The 24,067-nt window shown below is 42.8% G+C and overlaps 1 protein-coding gene across 7 annotated transcripts in view; it reads left to right on the plus strand.

The window, feature by feature from the left end:
* The window catches only part of LDLRAD3 (low density lipoprotein receptor class A domain containing 3), a 224,489-nt gene that overhangs the window by 132,976 nt on the left and 67,446 nt on the right, over positions 1-24,067 (plus strand). For 6 of the 7 annotated variants that reach the window (XM_048950264.1, XM_048950265.1, XM_048950262.1 and 3 more), the window contains one exon: positions 18,600-18,746. In XM_048950264.1, coding sequence (XP_048806221.1) covers positions 18,600-18,746 — 147 coding nt within the window. Of the gene's footprint in view, positions 1-7,319; positions 7,342-18,599; positions 18,747-24,067 lie in introns of those variants that run through there. The other variant, XM_048950269.1, reaches the window with a different exon arrangement.

Below are 24,067 nucleotides of genomic sequence, written 5' to 3' on the forward strand. Positions count from 1 at the left end.
TATCAATAATTCATTACTACTTAATTGCTGGAGTTGGTTTCTGATTGATTTGGTAAGTAGGACAGTAGGAAATGGTACGCTTCCCCTGTCAGCTGCACTTAGCTGCTTTGGCTGATGCCTCATGGAGAGTTGTGCCCGTGCTGCCTTCTTCCAGGGATTCTTTGCTCCGGGCCACAATAAAGCCAAGGGAGCTTGCAGAAAGAATGAGGCAAACAGCATGAAATGGAGTTGTGGATTTTTTTGTGACGTTTACGACATGTTCTTCAAGGGCTGGAGTGGGAGGCTCAGGCCTGTGTGAGTAGCACACACCTTTGCTGTCAGCCACTTCTGCTCCCTGACTTTCAGGTAGAGACATTTCTTGTGCACTGATACGTTGGTTCCTGCTGGTGCTCTGAGTGACTAAAAGTGTCCTGTTTTGATCTGATGCTGTTGTGTTGATAAGCTTGTCTGTGAAGGCTGCTTCACTGATCGCTTGAACATCACTCCTTTGAATCATGTAGTTTCTGATGGTTTTCCATCAAAGTGGGAATTCTTCATTTGGGAGTGGATGTCGGTGGTAGTTTCATTTTGCTCATATCATCATAGCATCCATCATGAGCGTTTGGAATGATGCAGGTTGTCCTTCCTTGCGGTCAGCATTTCCCATGAGCCAGACAGCAAGTGCTTCCAGTCACCCAGTGTGGAGAATGGCAAGTTCTTTTTCTGGCACCAATTCAGACACTGGAGGGGGGAACTTTAAGCTAGACGTCTGGGAAAATAGGTGGTTCTTGCTTTTATTAGCATAGGATAGTTTCTGTGCTGTGTAGGATACGGAATAAAATAAACATGAGGAAATATACTGTGTAGGATAGAAGATAAAATAAAGATAGGGAAACAGTGCAACATGACAATTTTACAGGCCTAGGAATGAGACATGGGAAAGGGGAAAGACTGTTTATCCCCAGGTGCTACTGTAAGGTTTTCTCCCTTTTATGATTGTGTTGTACATTTCAAAGATAGGTGAGTACAACAAGACTTCGATCATGGCGTCTTCTGATCAGTTTTAGTTCAGGACATTGTCTTTACCTGAGAATGTGCACAGTTCAGCCATATGAATCCTTCTCAGAGGTGCTGCTAAGTCCTAATAAATAGCACATGTCTCCAGGAGCATGTGTTCTGAGTCTGGATTACCCAGCAGATTAGAAAGGAATATGTTACTTTTTTTTTTTTAATTTTAGTTGGTTGTTTTTTTTTTCCCATGAGTGTCCATAGATTCCAAATAGATTTAGCTCTAAATTAAGCATGTTGAGAATTATTGTGTTACTTTTTTTCTACTTTTTGGGGGGCTTGGGTTCTCCTTTTCTTTGAATGAATACGTGGATATATTTCATTAGATTTGCTCTGTTTTAAGCTGCTGTGTGTGAGTATGAGGGTGTATTCACAGCCTGATTCTCAGAGGTGAATCTTTTTTTCTTCAGGTGTTCTCGTGTCTTTAAATTTCATTGAAATGACAAGGTTGGAAAGAACATCAGTGTCACTAAGCTGCTTTGCAGGATTTCCTCAAGATCACTTCATTTCTTCCATTTCCAGTCAGCAAGTTTCCTTTAAAAATGTAGGTTTCTAAACCCAAATTTCAAAAGATGAAATTTCATTGAAATGGAAAGAAGTTAATCATTTTAGCCAGCTGTAATTTGTTCTGTTCATACAGTGTCAGTCTCACCTCTCTTCCGAGGAAGGAGAGAATAATTGGACATAAAAGGTGCTTTTACTTCGAGTGAACTTGTTAAAACTGGGAGTTTTGACTTGAATTTCTTGCAGCTATGATATCGAAAGCAGCCATGTACCTGTGCAGTATTAAAGCTGTGTGTTTTTTTTTTTTTATAAAGAATCACAGAAAGATTTATTGTGAGTTCCTGTAGGTAGGAAATTGAGAAGGCCTGAGCAGCTATGGCTTAAACCTTCATTTTTCATGTGCACAATGTTTGATTCTGTGCTGGTTTTTACCACTGTGATTCTAGCAACTTTGCAACAGGAGAAGATATTGAGGGAAGATGCTGGATGAGTAGGGCTGATGTATGTGGAGATGGAATAGTTTAATTTCTGTTCCCAGTGGCAAGTTTTGTGCTCTGGTTGAGGGTGATTTGGTGGAAGGAAGCTTAATTTTCATCTTGCCATGCGGATTTGTTGGCACTAAGTAAGTGTTTGATCCCAGAACATCGCTGGTAGCATGTGCTTCCTGCTGACAGAGTGCTTCTAAAACAAACCACCGTTGTTGACATACCAGAGAAGCTGTGGAGTTGCTCACCTCCAGCAGTCACTGTGGATGATGTGACAATTTGCTCTGCCTGGGCCTCATGAGAAATACCATTCTGGGTACCTGAGCCCATGCTGTCACTGTGTTCTGGCCCTTCCTGAAGTGCGTTGATTACATGGTTATCTGGAATGTACTGATAAACTTCTGATGGATGTCAAATAGTGACAGTAATGAAGCTGCAAAGCTGCCTTGTTGATAGTGGTCTTGGTGGCATAATGGTCTTCTTGCCTTATGGAATGAGCCTTTGTGGCTGCTAAAGGGATGTTTATCACTGGGATCGGATTTTTAGAGGAAGTAAGAAACTAATTTTCACCAGACAACACTGTAGGCACAGGATTTCTGTTTGTATTAACTTTACACCCTCCAACCAACTATGGAAACTCATGTTGGCTCACTTGAAATCTGACTGATGGGGTGAATCTTTCCTGTTATCGGCTTTGGGATTAGCATATTGCATCCCACAGGGAAGATGCTGATCAAATGAATAGCCTCAGTGGAAAGGAAGAACATCTATCATCAGTTAAGGACATCTGTGTTTGGGTTAATGTTGTATTGCAGACATGTTGAGGCATCCTTCCTGCCTCACTGGATTTGCATATGGAGTTAACCTCCATTGTTTTGGTGCTGATAACACTTCAGTTAAAGTTTGTTGTTTTTTTTTCCCCACACAGTCATCAGCTCTGTTGTAGTCAGTACTTAAGATATTTCCTTTTACTTCCTGGGGAAATCTGGAGGATGTACAGCCAAAATGTAAAGAGCTAGTGAATGGTTTATGTTCCTGGCTGTGCTGTATCTTGTGCTTCATATGTAAAGGATGTGAATGTGGTGTAGGGCACTTAAGGCCCATGATGTGTTTGGTGCTAGAGTCCTGGGTGAGATTTATCATTGCATTATATTTTCTGTGTCTTAGTTTTCCCTTTATATTCTTTCAGCTAATCCACAGAACATGAATCAATGTCAGAAGTAATTTTTTTATGTTAACTTCCTGAGTCAGAAATATCCATATATATAATTGGCAGCAGAGCAATAGGTGCACAAATCTTTCCTTTCTGTGTTACAGACTACATTGTGTTTGAGTATGTGGAAGTTAATTGCATATGAGGTTAGGAGGATGGGAAAGAGCTACAGTAATCACATTCTACCTTTCTTCTGGTATACATTTAACTTAAATGAATTCAGTTTATTAATTGACCTTCATGTGTTAGTCCCACGAACAAATGGGAAGCCCTGTGGCTTAAGCAGGAAGCAAAGACAGTGGAAGAGCAGTGCTTTCGGTTTAATGGGTAACTGTACAACTAATTGCTTCTTCACGTACTTCATTTATGTAGCCATTAACAGTGAAATTATTAATGAGGTTTGATTGCTGAAGGAAGCTACATCTGAGGTTGGCTCTCCCCTTTCCACGTGCTCCAGTCGCTGGGTCAGAGGAGCCCAGATCCGTGTGGAATCAGTGTGAGCTGCTGAAGGCTTCCTTCCAAGCATGAAGCGGGGAATGCAGCTGGGTTGCCGATGTCTTTCTCAAACCCTGTTGTTTCTAGTTCTTGAAGTACAAAGAGTTTAGTCTGCATTATGATGAACGCTGAGCACCCTTGTCGATGCAGGTGGGCAAAGGCCTGTCGGGAAGGAGCCGGCTGGGGCCGCTGGGAGCGGAGCAGCATGCCAAGCTTGGTGCAGGGCCATCCCTGTGCTAGGCAGAGTGCCTTGTTGTGCTCTGCTGCTGCAGTGCCTGGAGAAGCTGTCCTGCTAAGTCCCTCTGACAGATGTCGGGGAGTGTTAGTGTTTACGGAGAAGAACACCTCTTTTATCAGATGCATGCTGAAGGACAGTGAAATCTTTTGTTCATATTAAAAATAAGAAGATCCGTAGCTCACAGTCCTTATCATGGGTGTCCAACCTTTTGGCTTGTCTGGGCCACATTGGGTGAATGGGAATTGGGTTGTTCTGAAAGTAATGCCTCTTATTTATTTCCATGGTAACAACTGATCCAAAGAGGATGATAATGCTGTTTAATAGAACAAATTTTCAGCTGCAAATCACTGTTTTTCAACACAGTCACCACCAGTGGCTACGCACTCTCACCAGTGATGAGCGTGTTGTGCTCATGAAAATCTGCACCAGAGGAGATGACCCACTGTCACCACTGCTGAAATGCACCACGCACTGCCTCACTGTACTGTGGTCTCCATAAACATTCAGCAAGCATCAATGAATGTCAATGGCTGCGTTTTTTTTCCCTGTGGAGAAATTCAGTTCCACACCTTTGCTTTGTGTGCGCTTCTGTGTCAGACACCAATTTGTCTGACTGCCCTTTTGCTGCCATCTGTCACACAACAACAGAATGCAATGGAATATTGGTGGGAAGGTTCAACCTCTACTGCCATACCACCAGCATCCGCCTCTGACACTGTGGACCAGTGTAATGAAATAGAAAGCAATACTTTTGGAGCAGTCATTGTAAAATATATAACACAGTTATTGTATGTAATAACAAAACTCATTTTAATCTTTATTTATTTTTATTAAAACAAAAAAAGAACAAAAACACCAAGCACACCACTGTTTGTTACTGTGATGGCGCAGGGCAGGGGGCGGCTGTGCTGTGAGCTGGGCCGGGCTGCATATGGCCCACAGGCTGTGTTGGACATGCCTGGTCTGTGTCATCTAAGTGTGGGATTCCTCATCCCAGCCAACTATTTTTGCCTTTGCAAGTGACTTCTGTGCCAAAGCACCAGTAGCCAAGTACCTCTATAATGTGCTGGTGTCAGGAAGTGTAAGTGATACGGAAAACACAGGACCGTTCTATCCGATGGTGGGGAATGAAAGCCCCTTCCTGCTTTCTTAGTGGGAGGAAAATAGTCAGTGATTAAGTCCACTTCTTTTTAATTTATTCCCATTTGCCTTACGTCTCATCTGGAATGTGCAGTTTCTTTCTAAATCTTTTAACTAATTTTGAGCAATCACAGAAATCCATTGCCTAAAATAGGTCTGTGTCCTACCTGTGGTACAGGCTGGTTCCTGTGATCCTCATGAAGCATGTGCAGAAAGGAGAGAGAACCTCAGTGTTTGGGTACTTTCAATTTATTGGGCTTTCCCATGTGGGAAGTGCAAGCTGTGAATTCTGCTCTTTAACAGAAGAGCAAACCAGAATGTGTCAGCCTGCTTATGATGAGAACAAGTCCTTGCAGTAGCTACAACTCAAAGGGACTGGTATATGAGGATCTCTGGTGCTTCATCAAGAGGTTTGTTGCTTTCAAGTGTTTTTGGTTACTGTAGGGGAAAGGAGAAACTCTGAACTGGTAACCAAGAAGGTTGCTTTTCTCTCAATTGTGCTGAGGTGGTTTTAGAAAATCCAAGACCAGATGAATCTGAAAGTGGTTTACTTCTGTCAAGTAAGAATTAGTTATTATAACAGCACTATGTTTGGATTTGGTAGCTTGTAATATGCAAAGGCTCAAGGCTGCTTAACAAAGTTGTCTCTGCTCCATGTCTGGAGTGGGGTGGGGGAGGCTCTGCGCGCTGTGCTAGTGGTCTGTCTTTTTGGCAGTGGCTGTTAATCCAGCACTGTTACCTGCCCTCATCCTTAATGCGTCCATCATCTGCAATTTTCATTGTCTTCTGAATTTCTTCTAGTGTGTGGGAGGGAAACTGCAAATGTGCCACAGAGCTAGCAGGTGGTGATTTCTTGAGGGTGCAAAAGAAATCTGAGCATGGTTGTTACAGAGAAAATATGCTGCCTTTTATTACAGAGGCATCTCTTTCTTCTTGCCTCGTCTTCCTCGGATCTGATAGGCACTTTGCAGAAGTCTTGGCGTTGCTTGGTGAAAGCAGTTCACTGCTCAGTGACCTAAAAGAAATTGCTGTTGAAACTCAGCAACGCGCAAGCTGTGCTGCCTTTGTCCTTACGCAGTAAATATAGTGATTATTCTTATTATTTCTATCTACAGGCAGGGGAAAAAATAAACAACCTTTCATGAAGTGTGATATCTTTCTTTTAATTCTGATTAATCAAATAAATTTCTCTCCCAGCAAAATAAACACAACGTGTGAAACCCACACAGCTAAATTTACACCCTGCAATTTTCAGACATTCATTGCCACTAAATTGGCAGAGTGGCTAGAGCCAAGCATACCTGCTTTGCAATTATATCCGCTGGGTTGGTATTTATGGGAATGCCTAGCTAGGCCAATGAGATGCAAAATTAACCCTTAATGGCAGCATGCTGAAACTGCTTCTTTATTAGTGAATTTACCAAGGCACTCAAAGAAGCCTGGTTATAGTCCATCTCGTGAGCCTCTGCGAGTGGTAATGTTTGGTTCCCTGGAACCTTGGGAAAAGATTGGGAAATCCGTTAATTTAGCAGATCCTACGTCTCAGTTTGGGTTTTATGTGAAAACAAGTGTATGCTATTTTGGAACCATGTAGATAGATTGATGTTTTGAGAACAATATTGAACATTTAGAAGCCTTGCCTTTTCCCAAGGTATCTTGAGTTCCCGTGAATGTTATTGACTTCATTTACATTGAAAGTTTTCAGAAAAACTGTGAGAGTTTGTTCCCTCCAGGCCCTATCTGTGTGAATTCAGAGCAATCTGTGGGATCATTTCTTTGCTTCTCAGCCCCCTCAGCGTTGCAGGTTCGATCTGTCAGGACGTGTCTGTGCCCCAGCTTCTTCCAAAAGCACACCTGGTAGCCTGCATAAATGTGATAGATGCCAGCAGGAATGTGGAGCTTTCAGGGGTTATTTAACCAGCAAAATGATGCCTGAAGTTACAGAAATGCTTTAGAGATCCCTTGGGTTTTGCTTTGGCTCATTTTGGGAATAACTGATGAAAAATTGTTAATTGAAGCCTTAAAAGATGACAGTGGCTTTGTAGTTAACCAGAAGCTTGTTAATTTGTGTTCTGTCCCATTTTCGGTCCAGTAAAACACAGCAAGGCTCGGAAGTTGCAAGTGGCTAAGTGAGATATCCAGAATGCTTGGTTATTCTTTCTTGGCTGGAATGCACCACAAGACTTCTTCAAGACCATTTGTCTAATGAGCATGTTGAGGTGGGTGGCGTAGTTTTTGGTTTTTTATTTATATCCAGGATAGGTGTTTAAAAAAGCAGTTACTGCTTTCTTGGAAATTGGTTAGAGGATTGTAAGAAGTAAAGGAAATGTAATTGGCAGGAATCAAAGAAGTAAGAAGTGGAAAAGAAAGAACACTGGTACATCGTGTAGACTAAATCCTGCTCTGTTTCTTCTGTGGCCCTTTCTAGGCCAGAGCTCTGTCCCAGCTGCCTCAGTCTCTCTGGGGGAGGTGTTCAGTTTTCTCATGCACGTGTTAAAACTTCTCCTGCTTTTTGCTAAATATTCTTCTGTCCAACTTCATCCTAGTACTCTTTGCTGCAGTGTTAAAACACTGCAACTTTTGAAAGAGCCAGAATCCATGATTGCATATACTGCAAACAAACCCAACTTTACTGCAATCTTGAAAGCTCTTCATGATATGTGGTATGTTGCTGTGGCAATATTTGCTGGAAAGCATTAGTCCCAGATGCCTTGTGTACCCACTCTGTCCACCCCGCGTTAACTTCCCATCTACGTGGAGGCTCTGTATGGGCTCCAGTGTGGTGGAGAAACATCATTTCTCTAAGTTAGGGCTTCTGGTGCAGTGAGTAAGTGAAATAGATAAGGCAAAACTGAACTGTGAAAAGGATGAGCTCTCACTTCAATATAATCCCTGCTGTGCATCTTCTTAACAGCATGTTTCCCATTGACAAAATGCAAATGCCATTTATTTTTCTGTTATTGATTTGCTTACAGAAAGCAGCAGAAATCTAATCCATACGGCAAATGTTGATTCTCTTTATTTTCTTTATATATTTTTATTATTACTGCATAAAGCATATCAAAGAACTCGGTCTGAATGGGGGAAAATCACATTTTAGATAGGTGCTTACAAAAACAGTTATTTTTCACTTGAAGCGATTATTCTCTGCATCTCTAGTAGTGTCTGTGGGAAATTCCCAACTTTAAATAACCAGTTGTTGTTTGCATCTGTCACGGCCAAGTCCTGGCTTCTGCCCTCATTTAACTTTGTCTGAGGTTTCTTGGTGCAGGATGCATGACCAGAGCTACCAGAAACAGCAGATGCATGCCATCCTTGATAAAAGAAACCTTTCAAGTCTAAAATAATGTCAAAATCTCCTCAGGTAGACCCAGGGCATGACATTTGAGGAAGCTATGCCCTGTGGTGTTTTATCTGATGAATCAGATCAGTATGAGCAGTGATCTCCAAAATACCAATGTGAGAATGATAGGAAAGTCCCAGGTGGGACTTGAGGTGGGCTGAAGAGCTGTTGCTGGCTGTGCCATGGCTAGTCCCATTTTCAATGTAGTGTGGCTAAAAACCAGCTGATTAGAACCCAACCTGATCCTCTGAAGTCAAGGCTTTATTTTTCCTTGTGGCTTTGAAATTCTTTTTTTTTTCTTCTCTGCATGTGTCCATTTCTGTGCTATCACTGCACCTGGAGAAGAATGTTCTGCTTTTCTACTTGCAGCTTCAAGGATGCCCACAGTTCTCATTGCACCATGTTTTGGCACCTAAGTCAGGTGGTGCTTCCAGATTCATGCATTGGATTCTTTTGGGTCTAACTCTTTTCACTGTTGGATTTACATTCCTGTTTGAAGAGGTTTAGTGTCTGTTTCTGGCTAGTGCTTTTGGCTAGGGGCAGCACTATCCTGTCCCCATAGATAGCATGCTGTCACTGGCACTTAGTACAGTCATTCTCCCCTTCTTGAGCTGTTGTCTTTCCTTGACTCCAGTTGTCTTCTGCTAATTGATCTCCTAACTTCAGCTGTTGCTTTAATGTATTGTTTGAAAAAACATTCTTGTTCCTCTTCCAGATTTCATTTTAAGAGCCTCAGGAGAGAACTTTCTGGACTCCTTGTTTTGTATTCTTAGGGCAGGACTTCAAAGCAAGAGCTGAAATGCTTTCCCAAGGTAGGGAAGTCTGCAGATCTCTCTGTGTCGAGATTAAAATCTTGGTTATCTGTCATCAATCTCCTTGCACTTGGAAATTAGCTCAGTGCTGTTGAGTGAGAGGTTATGGGCTTTCGTTTCTTGTTAAGGGCAGTGTTGCTGTTTTGTTTTGCAGCCCTGGCCTGCTTCCTGGCGTGGGCCCTCTGCAGAGCCTCCCATCACTGTCTCCAAGCTGCAGCCTCCTCATGTAGCCAAAGCCCTCTGCTTGTTACAAAGACCACTGCTTCCTTTCCCCTGCAGATGCGCTGCATTGGAGTGCCGTCACATCCTAAGTGCATAAATTATTCTCTCAGTGATATTAGGGGAATGCTGTTATTATAATTCACTATCATAAATTCATCTTTTCTTTTGCTCTACCACCTCTTGATTCACTTACTACATATATATATGAAGTCTTAGCATTTACTTTGTCCAAGAGTTGCTGTCCCGCGCTGACATCTGCTCCTACCGGTTTACACAAGCTTATGATTTATACAGGGTGATGCTGTCGGAAGTGTCCTGTTGCCAGGGAAAATGTTAAACAAGGAGAACTGTGTTTGCTGGGAGAACGAGCAGCTGAAACCTAGACATAACAGCAGAAAGCAGCTCTATACAGACCTGTGTGTAGCGGTTTAGTTTCATCACACATGAATATTTAAAGGATGGTTTTATGGGTGACTGATTGGGCCCTACATTGTGAGAGTATTTTAAAATTTTATGTTCTGTTGTGTTCTGCAAGCAGAATGTAGTTGTCTCAGCAGTTTGTGAAATAAAGGCAAATTTGTGTTTAAACTCTTAGCAAAGATTCTTGCATAAACTAGAACTCAGTCATAGCATCTCTCCCACCCTTGAGATGCTCTTCTGTCGGTAGTGAACTTTCTTCTTTTCTTCCCATTAGTGGGCCGTTAAAGAGGAGTCCCCTGACCTCTTTCTCTGGAAGAAAGGAGAAAAGATCCAGCCTGAAAGTCTTATTGCTAAGTGGATGTGGGCCACCAGCACGTTTCTCTTGCCATATTTTATCAGCAGAGCAGGCATTGAGGTGAGAGAGTCTTCAGAGGTGGTGGAGCAGGGTGCAGCCATTCTGCTTCTTTGGAAGTGCTTCCAGCATCTCTGTTCTAAGGAAGCTGACGTGTTGACTATGAAAATCCTGTGTGCTCTGCCTTCCAAAGAGGTGGTGGCCAGCCATTTGAGCATGTCTACTTAATGGGGATTTTCTGCAGTCATACAGGGAGGAGTTTGGTACAGAGTTGATGTGGACAGTAGTTGGAGACAGAAACAAGAGTTTGCTTACTCTATAGACTCCCTTCTCATTCATGCCCTGTGGAGAGTAATTCCAGCTGTGGTTTCAGGATGACTAATGCTGGATGACCAGATATGCTGCCTTTATCAGTTCTGCACTATCTGGTTAGATAACGTGCAGCAGCGTGGGCTCTGGCAGGACAGATGATGCCATACTGATCATAAATCTTCCAAGGCACACTAACACCGCCCCTTTCTGTTTTAAAATCCAAGCCTTTAAGGTATAACTGGCAGAATTATCTGAGAGGTTCTTCACTGTGTCAGGCACTTGTGGTATTTTATTAAGGTGATACTGGTTACGGTAAAACTTGATTTACTGTCTCTTCACACCAAGGTCTGAATCCATCAGAGAGGAAGGTAATGCGCCTAGCTGTGTCACGGAGGTGTTGCAAAAAATTACAGTGACTTCAGGCAGTGGGGCTGTATAATTATGACAAAGTACATGCAAGTCTCTTTCTTCAAAGTACAGAGGCAGAGCAAAAGAAGATAAAATGCTCTCTTCTGAGATGCTAAAAACAATTAACTTCTCTGTCCTACGTAGGCGTTTGTAGTTTGTAATATGGTATCTGAGTGGCCTCGTGTTGTGCTTTGTTGCAAGGCAACTGATATATAGTGATGAATGTATTGCATGTGCAGTTCAAGGAGAAGCTAGATTCTTTTCTACATATGCAAGTTCTGTCTTTCATTAAGAGCAGTATATGAAGTGTGTTAAGAAGGGATGCAGTCATTAGGATTAGCTTTGTGTTTAACTTGCTTGAATATAAAGATTGCATCTTTACTTTTTGTCCTTTCTTGCTCTTTTTGCTGCCATCCCCATCAAGCTCTACAGTGTCTGTGTGATAAAGAAATGGAAGATGGAGCTGATGCGGTGACACTTGCTAGCCAGCTTCCTGCTGTCAGACAGTAGGTTCTCTCTGGACTCCTCTTTGGGGGATGCTCTGTCCTTTGTGTGGAGCTACCTGCTTTTGTTCAGCTGCACCCCTAGAATCTCGTGTGTGTCAGTGAGCGTCACCGACTCTTATGAAAGATCAGATAGAGAATAATAACCTGTGGTGATTAGGAAATTATTATAAGACAGTGATTATTCATTTACCCTGAAGATGATGGTTGGTGGAATATATTCCTTGTATTTCAGATTATTCTTTTGGGCTGTGTTAACTTTCTCTGTAAGTGCCCAGAGATAATGGCTATGCTCTTCTGAAAATATGAAGAACACATCGTTAGGGAAAACATTTCCAGCAATTAACATCCTCCAAAGTGGATGGTACTGTGTCGGCACGTGCTCTCATTTGCTGGTAATGGTTTTCATAGTTTGCTTAAAATCATGGGAGGTGAAACTAGAAAGGCATCTGGGAAAGGCTGAAATCATAGATTTTGAGTTTTGATCTTGCTCTGAAATTTGGATGCACGTCTGGGAATCTTGCTGTGGGGAATGCTCCTTCTTCAAGTTGCGGTTCAGTAATTTTAAATAGTTACTTCTGCTGCTCCTCCTCTTCCTTTCAATCTTGTGCTGTTTTGAGGCTGTGGATGTGGTCCATGCTCACTCTGTGCTGTTAGTAGCTGCTGGCCTGTTTTTCTTCCACCATATATCTGTGCTGAGAGCCCGTGGATTTGAGAGGCGCTTTTATTTTTGGTGTGTTGAAGCAGCTGTGCTAAGGACAGACGAACGTGGGGGCTCCAGGGGAATGCCAAGTCCCTTCACAAAGGCTCTAGGATTAAAATAAACCTGTTCACCTCACCTCACTTTCTGCACGTGGTGTTTCAAGGAAAAAGCAAGTGGCTGTTTATTAGTGAATGATTTAGAAGATTATATTTAATTCAAGAGTGTGCATGGCTAAGTGCTGAAAGGCAGCCACCTGCTACAAGGAGTGTGCCAATTGCTTAAACTAATACCATAGGCTGCTTAGAAAGAGATACGCTATTCTGTGTGTGTGACATTATTTACAGAGGAGATGGTGATGTGTTAATTGCTCTCCAGTTCAATAAAAGGTGTCTTTGCTCTGAGGAATTAATGGCTCAAGAATGACTATCCAATAGTAGGCTGACTTCTCAGCATTGTGTTTTTTCTATTTGAATTGAAAGAAGCTGTCCGCTTCAGAAAAAAGGGTGTTTCTATTGACTTGGTTTGCCTTGGTAACATTTAGTGTTTTAATCAGAAGTAACTGTGGGATTTTCTTCTGTTTTGGCTAGGTTTGATTCATTTTTAAGTCTTGAGAATGCTAGCTACAGAATATATCGCACCTGGAAAATGGGAGGAGGGTAAGTTGAAGCTCAGCAGTGAGCAATTCCTTGAATTAATCACAAATGTAGCTGCGCTTCAGAGAAGAAGCATTTCTGAGAACTTGTGTTGCAGTGGGGCTGTCAATCTGCCTTTACAAATAACCCTCATAACTTCTGATGTTGTATAAGCAATGTAATCATCAGGCAGTTTAAATGAGGATAGGGGAGGATAGGGATTAAAATTGTTCAAGGGGATTTAAGTTGTCACATAATGGCTGGCAGGTGTCCTTTACTTGTGACAGATGCTTAGGTGATGTCACTGGTTTTGCAGCAGAGCAAGAAGGAGCTTGTCTTGTTCTTGGCTTCCCAAACCAGCCTGAACATACGCTGGGATGCTTTGTTTGAGTGATATCAGAGGTATTAATGAAAGAGATGCAGAGTGAACTTAGTCCTATGCAGTGTACTGATCTTTTATCTGCTGGAGCTGTTAATGGACAATCTTTTTATGCTGTGCATACTTGGATTCTGACTGGGACATTCCTCTTCAAAGCTGACTCCCTGTTTTCATTTGAACAAGGGGTAAATTGTAGCAAAGATGTTGAATAACTCTGTTGTCACAGAGCCTTTGGGTGGCTGCTGGAGTCCTGAATGCAGCATTATCTCATAAGCATAAATAGCCAGCTCCGTTGGTTTCACTGCACTGAGTGTTAGGCCAAGTCTGTCTTATTTCCACCAATGTTGCCTTGCTTACAATGTACCTTTATTGCCAGTGAAGATGTGGTGCTAAACTGAAATTTTTAGGCAAGGCATGATACTTGGAGTTTCTTTATGCTTAGCTTTTGAATTTCTCTTCTGGCTGTATCAGCATCAGTAAACATCTGTAAAATAGATGTGGATTTAGTGAGTCAGATGCTTCATATCTGCATGAGGAAGTCTGAAAAGATGCATCTGTCCTCCCACCTCAATCCACAGAAGCAACTGGACCTGAATGTAAACATTTTTAAATATTTGCAGTCTCTGAGGAAACAAAGTCTTGTGATGTCCTACCAGGCACTTTGCACTGCTTCTTTGCTGTCTGTAAGTTGACTTAGGAGAATATAAAAGTGTTTGTTGAGAGTCTGCAGTAACAGATTTATAAATCAGTATCCCAAGTCAGAAGAGACCCACTTTAAGTGGGATCATTAATTCTGACTCTGGCTTCACATAGACCCACCCAAAATTCAAACCCTGTGTCTGTTGTTCCAAGGTCAATGCAGTGGAAATACGGTCTCGCAGCATTCTGCCTGGTACACAGAAGTTTTTAAATCCTCCTGAAAACTTTTAAAATCCTCTGGTTTCTTCCACTATAAAAACAAAAGCACCTATGTTAACTAAAAATTTCCTTATCATATCTTTTGAAAAGATTCATACCATTAAGTCATGAATTGAGGTTTTAATCATGAAAGGGAGAGTTAAATCACTGTCTTCATAGCTGTGAAGTTCTTTGTGGATGAAAAGGTATGAGAGGTATGTCTTTCTGGTGCCATCTTGCTGCAAATTCCAGCTGCCAATCTGCTCTAGTTTCTCGTTCTCCTTTTGTGTTCACAGCATGTTGCAGATTTCAGTAGAGCAAGGACACCTTCCTGGTGCACTGGAATCAAAGCTGGTGTGGCTGTATGCGGGGTGGGAGGTAAGAAGGACAACAGAAGGCGTTCATTCATGTACGTCCTGAGTAGCCCTCGTGAGTAGCACTACAGCTACACACCAGCCTGGATCTAAATCAATCTCCTCACGTTTGGGAAATGTTGTACAGAGATCATTGACAGTATCCAGTGACAATTCCCACAAAAGGCATGAGAGGTTTGGCAGCGAGGAGTTTGTGCTTCATCCTTGGTGACAGATCCTCTTTGCAAAGAGGCTGAAGTTACAGACACTATTGGTGACCAAGTTTGAACTCACAAGTGTCCTGTATTTCTTCCTTAAAAACTCCATTGCCAGAATGACTGGCTGTTCCCTCTGATCGTGTGTCCTGATACAGACACAGCAGTATTATCAGTAGCAATCTGTTCTGTAATGTGCAGTTCTCTGGAGAGCTTTCAGGTAGTTTTTTCTGTGAAAGGCATCCTAGCCTTGCGTTGTTACTACAGTGCGACGTGCTCAGTATGACATGTTCTTTTATTTATTTTTCCTCTGATTCCTTTTTAGCGAGTATTAAATATTTAGATGCCAGCATTTTTGGAAGGGGCTGCTAAAACAGATTGGTTTCCTTTCTCGGTCCCCTTCAAAGTGAAACATGACTCCCTCTTTTATTCAGCCCAGATGGTGTGCTTTTTAAAGTGAGCAGTGTGTGGCGGTGAAAATGGACTGCTTCTTCTCCCTTCTCCCTTCACTTAACTGAACACATCCGTGCAGTTCACATTTGGGTTGAATTCAAAATTAGTCAGAGAGGCTGCAGGGTAAATATGTCAGCGATTGGAAAGGCGGCTCTGCCAGATTGAAGGAATTTCTGCCCTGCCAACAAGCAGTATAGCAAGTTGGCTGCACAAAATCTGACATCTGTACAGACTTCGTCAGGATACTGCTTGAATCCTTCAGAAAAATGGGTGATGGAACAGGTCCTTCTTGTGCCTGTAACACCGCTCTTCTCACATTCCCTTGCAGGGCAAGTGGCCACAGCAAGGGTTTCCTTGCAGCCTTGATGGCCCTCATATCAGATAGAAGAGGTTTACAAAGCAAAGGAAATGAAGTGGACTGTACCATTTAAATGGTTCCATGTGTGGCATAGTTTTGACAGTTCCATACCCACTGGTGGATTATTATTATTTTTTTTGCAGAGGTGGAGTAATACACATGACACGTTTCTAGGTGTGCTGACTGTGACTCTGAAATTGCGGAGTCTGTAACCTGCAGCTCTATTCCAGCAGCTGATGGGGGTCATATTTGAAGGGAAAGAGCTCTTCTTCCTTTGAAATAAGTATGAGTCAGAGTTCGCTGTTCCCATTCTGCAGCAGAACTTGCACAGGTCTGTTGGCAACTTAATCTGCCCATATCTTTTGTTTCCTGTTTGGTAAAAAGGTTAGTGCTACATCCTTACTTAGAAGAGCGTTGAGGATAAATTTATTGTATGGCAAAGGAAATCCTATAAACAAACCGCTTAAACAAACAAAATCTGATATCTGTTCTTGACATTTTCCTTCAATTCAGTAGAGTAGAAATACAGCCTTTATTCAAAACGGTTGTTAGAAGCATCAGAGACTTGATGGCTTTTTGGGGGCACTGTTTTTGAGTTTGTGCTTTTTGAGGCCTAAAACATTCATAAATGATTTGGCTCGATCCGAGCTTTTCATTATGGGCGCACAGAGATCCTGGTGGATGTTTTCAGGCAGATACAGCCTGCCAGGAGCCAAGCCGGGGCCTCTCTGCGGAGGAGGTGCCGCAGTCCTTGGAAGTGCATCAGTTACTGCGTTGTCTGGGGAGCACCGTGATGCTCAGAGCAGGGAAGGCAGCTCCCTACTTGGGGCAAGTCTAGACCCCGCGTCTGTTCTTTGCTGGCACCTCGCCCGGGCCTGGAGGAGTCCTCGCTGAAGTGTTGACAGCAAGGTTTCATTCTGAGTAGGTGCAGCTTCTGTGTGAAAGTGGAACAGGCTGGGGGAGAGGTGCAGGCAGGAGGGCTGGACGAGAAGGTGGCAAAGAGCAGCAGCACAAATGAGAATGGCACCTTTTTCTGGTGGTATTGCCTCAATGTACTGCCTGAGTGCTTAGACTTTGAGAGAACTGAAACCTTGGTAATTCCTAGTTGTCATATGATGCTTGCAGTATCATCATTTTGAAGCAGAGAGTTAATTTTAACCACGAGATTTAGATTGTTGTGGTTTATTTTCTTTCTTTTTTTCTGAGGACTGTAGAGAAGGGATTATGGTCTGCTCTTGAAGCTTCTTGAGAAGCTCAAGAAGATGGCATATTGGCCATGCCTTGATTCTGCAGAGGACATCCGTATCACTGTTTCATATCTTGGTCTGTTAAAGGCAAACCTCAGTTTGTAGTGCAGGGGTCATCTTCCTCCTGTTGCAGGCAGCTCTGTTATGGGTGTGCTGCAGGCTGCTGCCTAACAGGAGGCTGTGCAATGTTGGCAACTTCTATGTGGCTGTTGGGAGGAGTGATTTTTGGCTTGGCTGCCACTTATCAGATACAGGTCAGTGATATGAAGAATGATCTGATTGTGTCAAAGAGCTGGTTTAAGGAAAAAAAAAACTAACTCACCCCACATTTGCAGACTGACTGCAGAGCACTGCAGGACTTCGCAGAATCACAGAATCATAGAATCATAAGGGTTGGAAGGGACCTCCAGAGATCATAGAGTCCAACCCCCCACCAAAGCAGGTTCCCTACAGCAGGTCGCACACAAAAAAGTGATGCTTTCAGGCAGCAGTAGCCCAGGGACTGTTACTAACTGTATGTGCTCAGTGTTTCCTTGCAGCTCTCCTGGATGGCTGCTGGTAGCGGCACTTTCCCTAGGGATGGCAGTGTGGGCCTGGCACTGAGTTATTCCCAGTGCACAGCAAGAAGCTGCATCTTGCAAAACTGTTCTTCCTTGATCAGAGGAGCACTGATGCAGGGAAAGAAACTGAGGTTTGAATGAAACCAGTAAAAGCATAGACTAAATAGCCTGCTAAATTGCCTGGGCTTGCTTTCTGTGAGCTGTCACTTCCTTTCTTGAAGGTGCTATCACAGGGATGTTGCACATGGCTCTACTGTCCAGCTGGTGGCTCAGGTTGCCACATCTGCCTCAGAAGTTACAGTTTCAACTTTGTTTCTGAATCATTTTGTCTTCCAACAGCTCAGGGCAAATTTGCATTAAGGTAACCACTCTGTGCTGACAGACTCTTGAGCATCCCAGAAGAGTCAGATATTTGCCAGGAAAAAAAAATTGAGAGGAAGCTTATTGTTTGGGGCAGAAATGGGCGTAAAAATACTTCCCAAAGCAGTCCTGTCCTGCATCTTCTGAAACAATGATGTAAAACTTTGCAGCGTTATAAGGGAGCAGTGACATCCCCTTCTTTATGCAGGAAGGTTTTTGTTTTTGGTTTTTGGGAGAATATGAACTTGGAGCATAATGCCTCAAACGAGGCAGAAAGATGGGAAATGAAACTTTTCTCTCATCCTCTGCCTCGTCTTGCAGCTTCCCATGGTGTGGTGGGTTGAGATTCCGTTTATCTTGCTGCTCCTGTGTTGGGAGCATCAGTCTCCCAAGCCCAACCTGTGTTTTAGACCTGTGGTTGAATCTCTTTGCTTATTAAAATAATTGCCATTATCTGTCTTCCTTCCGTGAAGTTTACATTTCTGCAATACCTGTGTTCTGAAAACAGCGCACAGGCATGGAAGTGCAGTAGATGGAAATCACTGGCTAGAGCTCTTACAACCTTAAAAGCAAATGTATAGATTGCCTTCTTACTGTTTTCTCAATCTCCAATTTCCTCCTGCTAAACTGTCTCCACACAGCAGATCTTAGTAACGTTCTGTCTGCTTTCCTTGCCTGGACAGGTGTGTGCCAGGGCACACAGCTGACACCAAGCATCACTATGTTTAGAACTTCATTGAAAAGCTAGTGTGAATTAGTCCACGTGCTACCTATCTCCTAGCTGCAACAAGACAAATCTGCGAGCTAAATACCAGCCTGAAAGAAGCATGAGTGTATGGCGCTGAGTTCTTGTGGCCTTACCTATTTTACTTGTGTTTAGACCTTATGAAGGAGAGGGTTGCTTTTTTTTTTAATATCCTGTAAACTTGTTTTTTGTTGTTGTTGCAGATAGCCAGCTGCTGCCTGGGAACAATTTCACAAATGAATGCAACATACCTGGAAACTTCATGTGCAGCAACGGGCGCTGTATCCCGGGGGCCTGGCAGTGTGATGGGCTGCCAGATTGCTTCGATGACAGTGATGAGAAGGAATGCCGTAAGTGACCATTGCTATGACCTCGGTGTGCCTGTTACCACAGGGCTTGTCTGGTAGTGTTAGTGGTGTGTTCTGTACGATGTGCTATGTAAGTAATGAAGCCACTGCCAATTTCTTGATTTCTCTGTTGTTAGAGAAGATAGGTCCCTTCCTATTATTTCACATCTTTAAGGTTCTTCGAATTGGCCAATTGTAATTCAGCGCTTGGTAGCAGGTGCCTAAATCCCAGTGCACAGATGGGTAAAGTGAGACAGGCTTGACCTGTGGCTATTGTAGTGAGAGACTGATGCTCTGTGTGATTGCAGGGATCCTGCGTACCCTGGCTCAACATACAGGCCTCTGTAATGAAGGCCTTGACATCCCCACAACCTTCACTCTAGTCCCTTTTGTTTCAATATTTTAAACTGTATCTTGCTGCTTGTTTTCCTCTTCTGTCAAATTGTAATTCTGAGCCCTTTGAAACTTAAACAGTAACTTTCTGGAAAAGAAACAATGAATTGGCTAATAATGTTTACATGTCTTAATCCTCCCTACAGCACTACTCTTCTAGGGAGCTTAGGAAGGCTATCTCCTCCTTTGTGATGTCATGCTTTTGTTAGCATTAAGTAAGTTTTAGTTAATGTTATCCAACCTTTAGTTAACAAGAAGCTTTCTAGGCTACATAGTACCCAGGCAGCAATATTATGCTGTGGCAAAATATCATGAGACCATGTTTAGGAGGGAACAAGGCCACAAACTTCACATCCTTCTGAAGCGTCTGAGAACTTTCTGATAACTGAGTGGTTTTTGCCCAGCAAATGTTTCTTTTTTATGTAAGTGCTTTATAGAGATTTTATTCGTCTTAAAGCTCTTTATGAGAACCTTACCTTTCCCAGGACACTTCAAGGACATTACTAACCTCACTTGTGGAGTAGAATAAAGAATAAAAGAATATCTTCTTAAATTCATTGGCTAAAAGTAGCATGTTTAGTTAAATGCTTGTTTCTTTAACTTTATACCTCGTCTTTAATCCAGTTTTCCATTCCTTTTAAAATAGTGGGGGCTTTAATAACTGTGCTCTGGTAATCCACGTGCATAGCTCTGCTTTAAGCAAGTGAGCTTTTTTCCTACTTCTAAGGCCTTAAATGTATCTGTACAAAATGTCTGATCCATTGTAGTCTTTATAAAAGCATGAAGCTCATGTTGTAGCACTGAAGCCAAGTTAATTTGTTGGTGTTGTTGTAAGGACTAATCAGTTGTGCTCATCTGTTTAAGCCTTGGTAGAATTGCTGTTGGTGGGAGCTTGGACAAGAGTAAAAGATGTCTGAAGTTCAGTATGCATTTTCCAGTCAAATGTGTGGAAAAAAGGAGCTGTGTGACTTGCAAGTTCCTGGTTACCTAGCTCTTGAGTATGCAACTGGAATTTCTCTTGGTGTTCAGTCATGGCTTCTTAAAATGAGCTGAATGAAGATACTTCTCTGTATTTACAAGGCACAGAGACAGAGTTTCTGTGTTTTTTCTGAGAATGTTGCCATCCTCTGCCTTGCATGAATTTCGCTTCCACTTGTTAGACTAGAAAATTGTAACAAAGGTTTTCATTAATCTTATGGACAGGTGTTTTTTTTTTAATGAAGTAATGAAGACTGGGCTGGACATTTGCTCATAAATCATGAACAGGAAGATGTGCTGCTTGACTGTATTGAGAAGCTTCCTTATCAAAACCAGTTGGATATAGGGAACTGTAGGCAATAATGAGTATAGTAGCTGACAATAAAATATAAAAAGCTGCAAAATGTCAGTTCGTAGAAGTTATTCTTGTCATAACAGACTTGAAGACAACAGGGAGAGCAAGGGAGTCATATCCTGTGCTGGCTTGCTGTTAACAGGTCAGATAAGCCAAAACAGAATGGAAATAGAGCTTGTTTGAATATCCAAACAAAAAATTAATACTCATGCAAACAAGGTTCTGTAATATGTCTAGAGAGCTTCAAACTGTCTGTTTTGCATCTCCCTCCTATTTATTTCAGTAGACAACTTTTAACTCTCTGTGCTCCTAGTGGACCAACCACTGCATTTGCACTCCATGCAGGTGCACGAGGTGTTTGTGTGTTTGTGTCAGTAATCACAAAGCCAGTGGTGAAAAAGAGCCTGCATGCTGTGCTCATTAAAACCTGCACCAGTGGAGGTGACCCACTATCACAACTGATGGCTGGCTGAACGCGCCAGCCACTGCCTCTCTGTGTTCGTGTTCATTGTTTAGTCTGCATAAACATTCAGCAAGCCTCAGTGTATGTCAGAGGTTGCCATTTTTTCTGCATGGAAGAATTCAGTGCCTCACCTTTGCTTCATCTGCACTTTCGTGTCAGACGCCATTTTGTCAGTCTGCCCCTCTGCTGCCATCTGTCACATGGCAGCAAAATGTAATGGAATATTGGTGGGAAGGTTCAACCTGTACTGCCGTACCCCCAACAGCTGCCTTTGATGTCATAGGGCAGTGTAATGAAATAGGAAGCATTACTTTCAGACCAGCCCTTGTATATTTGTTGATAAAGACATACAGTATATACAGGTTGAAAAATTTAAAAAAAAAAAAGGTTGTTTTGCTCTTTTGATTAATTTTGAAAATGGGCCCACTCTTCTGAGGTACTGTTATATCTGTCACCAGCTAGTCATTTATGTCAGAAAGTGATGAAAATTTGGTTTGGCTTAACAGCCCTGAAATGGTGAAAGAGTTTCTAGGTCAGATCCAAGGCATGGAAAGGCAACCCTAGCATTTTGTCTGGGAAGTGTGAAGGAGGAAGGAAAAGTCACTTATTTGCCCCTTCCAGCTTGTGGCAATCTGTAAAGACAAGCTTATGGATTAATAGAGGCTGTAAAGGACTTTGGTTATCATTTGGTGCAGCTGCCTGCTCAAAGCGGGATGAGCTGAGATCAGGGTTGCTCAGGATCTTGTCTGGTCAAGTGTTGAGTACCTCTGAGGATGGATTGCTCACAGCCTCACTGGACACCTGCTCCAGTATTTGAGTATCTGCTCTGCAATCCCTTTCCAGTGATTGAAGCTGAACCAAAGAGCTTTTAAAGATGTGCAGTGTAATTAATGTCTGGGTCTGCTCACCTTACTGTGTGGGAGAAAGGGATGTAGGAGCCCAGGAACTGATCCTCTTGGGTGCAGAAACAGCGGTGGAAAAGTGAGAACAGCTGACGCTCCAGATGTGCGTTGTGTCGCTGCACCAGCAGCACTGTTCTGGTGTCAGATTCTGTAAGGGAGGGCAGCTGTGCTTGGATGTGTTGTTAGAGCATGACAAGGCTTGACAGTGTGCGTGGGGTGTGTATGTACGTGTTTTTTATTTATTATTTTTGGCTAGGCTTTGTTACCTTCCTCCTTTCAGAACAAGGCTCTGCTTACTAAAGCTTACCTTGCAGCAAAATCAGCATCCTTTGTTTTCTGCTGTGATGTTGCTTCGCATTAGCTGAGCTGTTGAGAGTGGAGACAAAGCTGTATGAGTTCTTTCAGCAGTGTGAGATGGCTGAGTTCCCAGTGTGTTACTACCCTAAGCCGTGCTGTAAGCTGCTTTGTCTGCAATTCCTCATCGACTAACTAGTTCACATTTAAAGGCTTTCACCTTGCCTTAAAGTGTTTTGTGTGATTACTGAATTCAGATGGTGCTGCAGACTGGTGTCTTCGTGAAGGCAATGTGCTCTTTTTTGGCATGCCCACAGAGGAAGTTTCACGCGTGTGCCATCAGGTGCAAAGTCTTTCCCTTTTGTGTTGCCTTATGATGTCCAGTAATATCTGATGAGTTCTGTACTATTTCATTCTCTCTGTTACCCTTAAAAAATGGAAACGTGCAGCTCAGATGTTGTGCTTTTTGTTTTCTGCTGCCCATGTGTGGAAAGCTATGAGGAGCCCACGCGTGCTGCTCTGGCTCTGAGGAGGAAGTGAGATGCAAGAGCAGAATGATCTGCACGTTGCCCATTCACATTTCCTTTTTCCTCTGTTCCTTTCTTCCTTTTTCTGTCTTCTGCTTTGGAGGGCCATCTCTCTTAACCACATCACTTTCTTCGTCTTCTGCATCTGCCAGAATTCATACCATCTGTTGCATTCCTGGCTTCCTCTCTGCTCTGACCTGTGAGCAATTTAACACTTCCCATGCCAGCTGTCTGTGTGCTATTTGGCACACAGAAGGTTTCCTGTACTCTCGCCTTATGTCATGGTGATGTGGCAACAGAAAGATGTTATCTGAGCAGGAGGGTAGAGAAAAGGTGTAAGAGAGAGAGGGAAGAAGCTGATGCTGGGACTTCCGTTGCTGCAGATGAGAAGTGATTTTCCTTGAAGAAGAGCATCTCCTTGGCTTTTCTTCCAGACTACTAACTGAGCTTGGAAAGTAATTAATTGACCACTGCACTCAGTAGTGCAAGTAACTTGCTATCTTCAGTGCATCTCCCAAAACGGAGAACAGTTTTGTTACTCGTTCCCTCTGGCTCTGCTGATTCTCATCAGCTGGATTGCTAATCAGCCTGTGAACTCAGGTATGGGTCACGCAGTTCGCTTTTGAACACTTGTGGGCTTTTAACTACTGCTACTACTGGTCTTTAGCTCTGTAGATGATTTATAATGGTAGTTGAGGTTCCTCTTGAGAAGTGCAGAGCCTTTTTATCTGTGTGAGTTTTCTGTGGAGCCTACAGCTGTTGACTGCATAGCTCCTGGGTCCTGCTCTGGTTATACACAGGGTGTACCCTATATGTGGGGTGTGTGTTGCTTGCAGTCAGGAGGATGGAAGCTGTGTGCTGTCAGCCGCTCTGCATTCTCAGTCTGTTAGCAGGTGTAGGGTTAGGAAAATAACACAAAAGAGAAATATGTTAAGATGTTTCAAAATATTTTGAGGTAAGTAGATTATCTTTAATACTGACCTTTATACCTACCTGCTGAAATATTGCATTAGGGCCAAGTCCAGAAAGATTCACTCCTGGAGGTTTAAGAGTACAATAATGTTCTTAGTTAAGCTCCTAATGTCATCTTTGTTTCCTTTTTTCTTTGTGCTTTTGTACATCTTTGTATTAGATTATTGCAGAAAGAACAATGTGAACACTGAAAATGGCTTTTGTCAGCTAATGAGCAACAGCAAGTGAAGAGATGGCATGTTGCTGCCTTTGTCAGCTAACGAGCAGCAGATGGTACAGATTCAGAGCATGGCACATCATCCGTGCTAAGTGCCTGGCATGACAGCAGCCAGAATGAGATAGGTAGCAAATACCCAGAAGTCTGGATTTTCCCTCATCGCTCTTCTGAGAGCCATTTCCCACAGGTCAAGATAGTGCGTTCAGCTACGTGCCAGTAGTGG

The sequence above is a fragment of the Lagopus muta genome, chromosome 6 (assembly GCF_023343835.1).
Source record: "Lagopus muta isolate bLagMut1 chromosome 6, bLagMut1 primary, whole genome shotgun sequence".
In the NCBI taxonomy this organism is placed as follows: Eukaryota; Metazoa; Chordata; class Aves; order Galliformes; family Phasianidae; genus Lagopus; species Lagopus muta.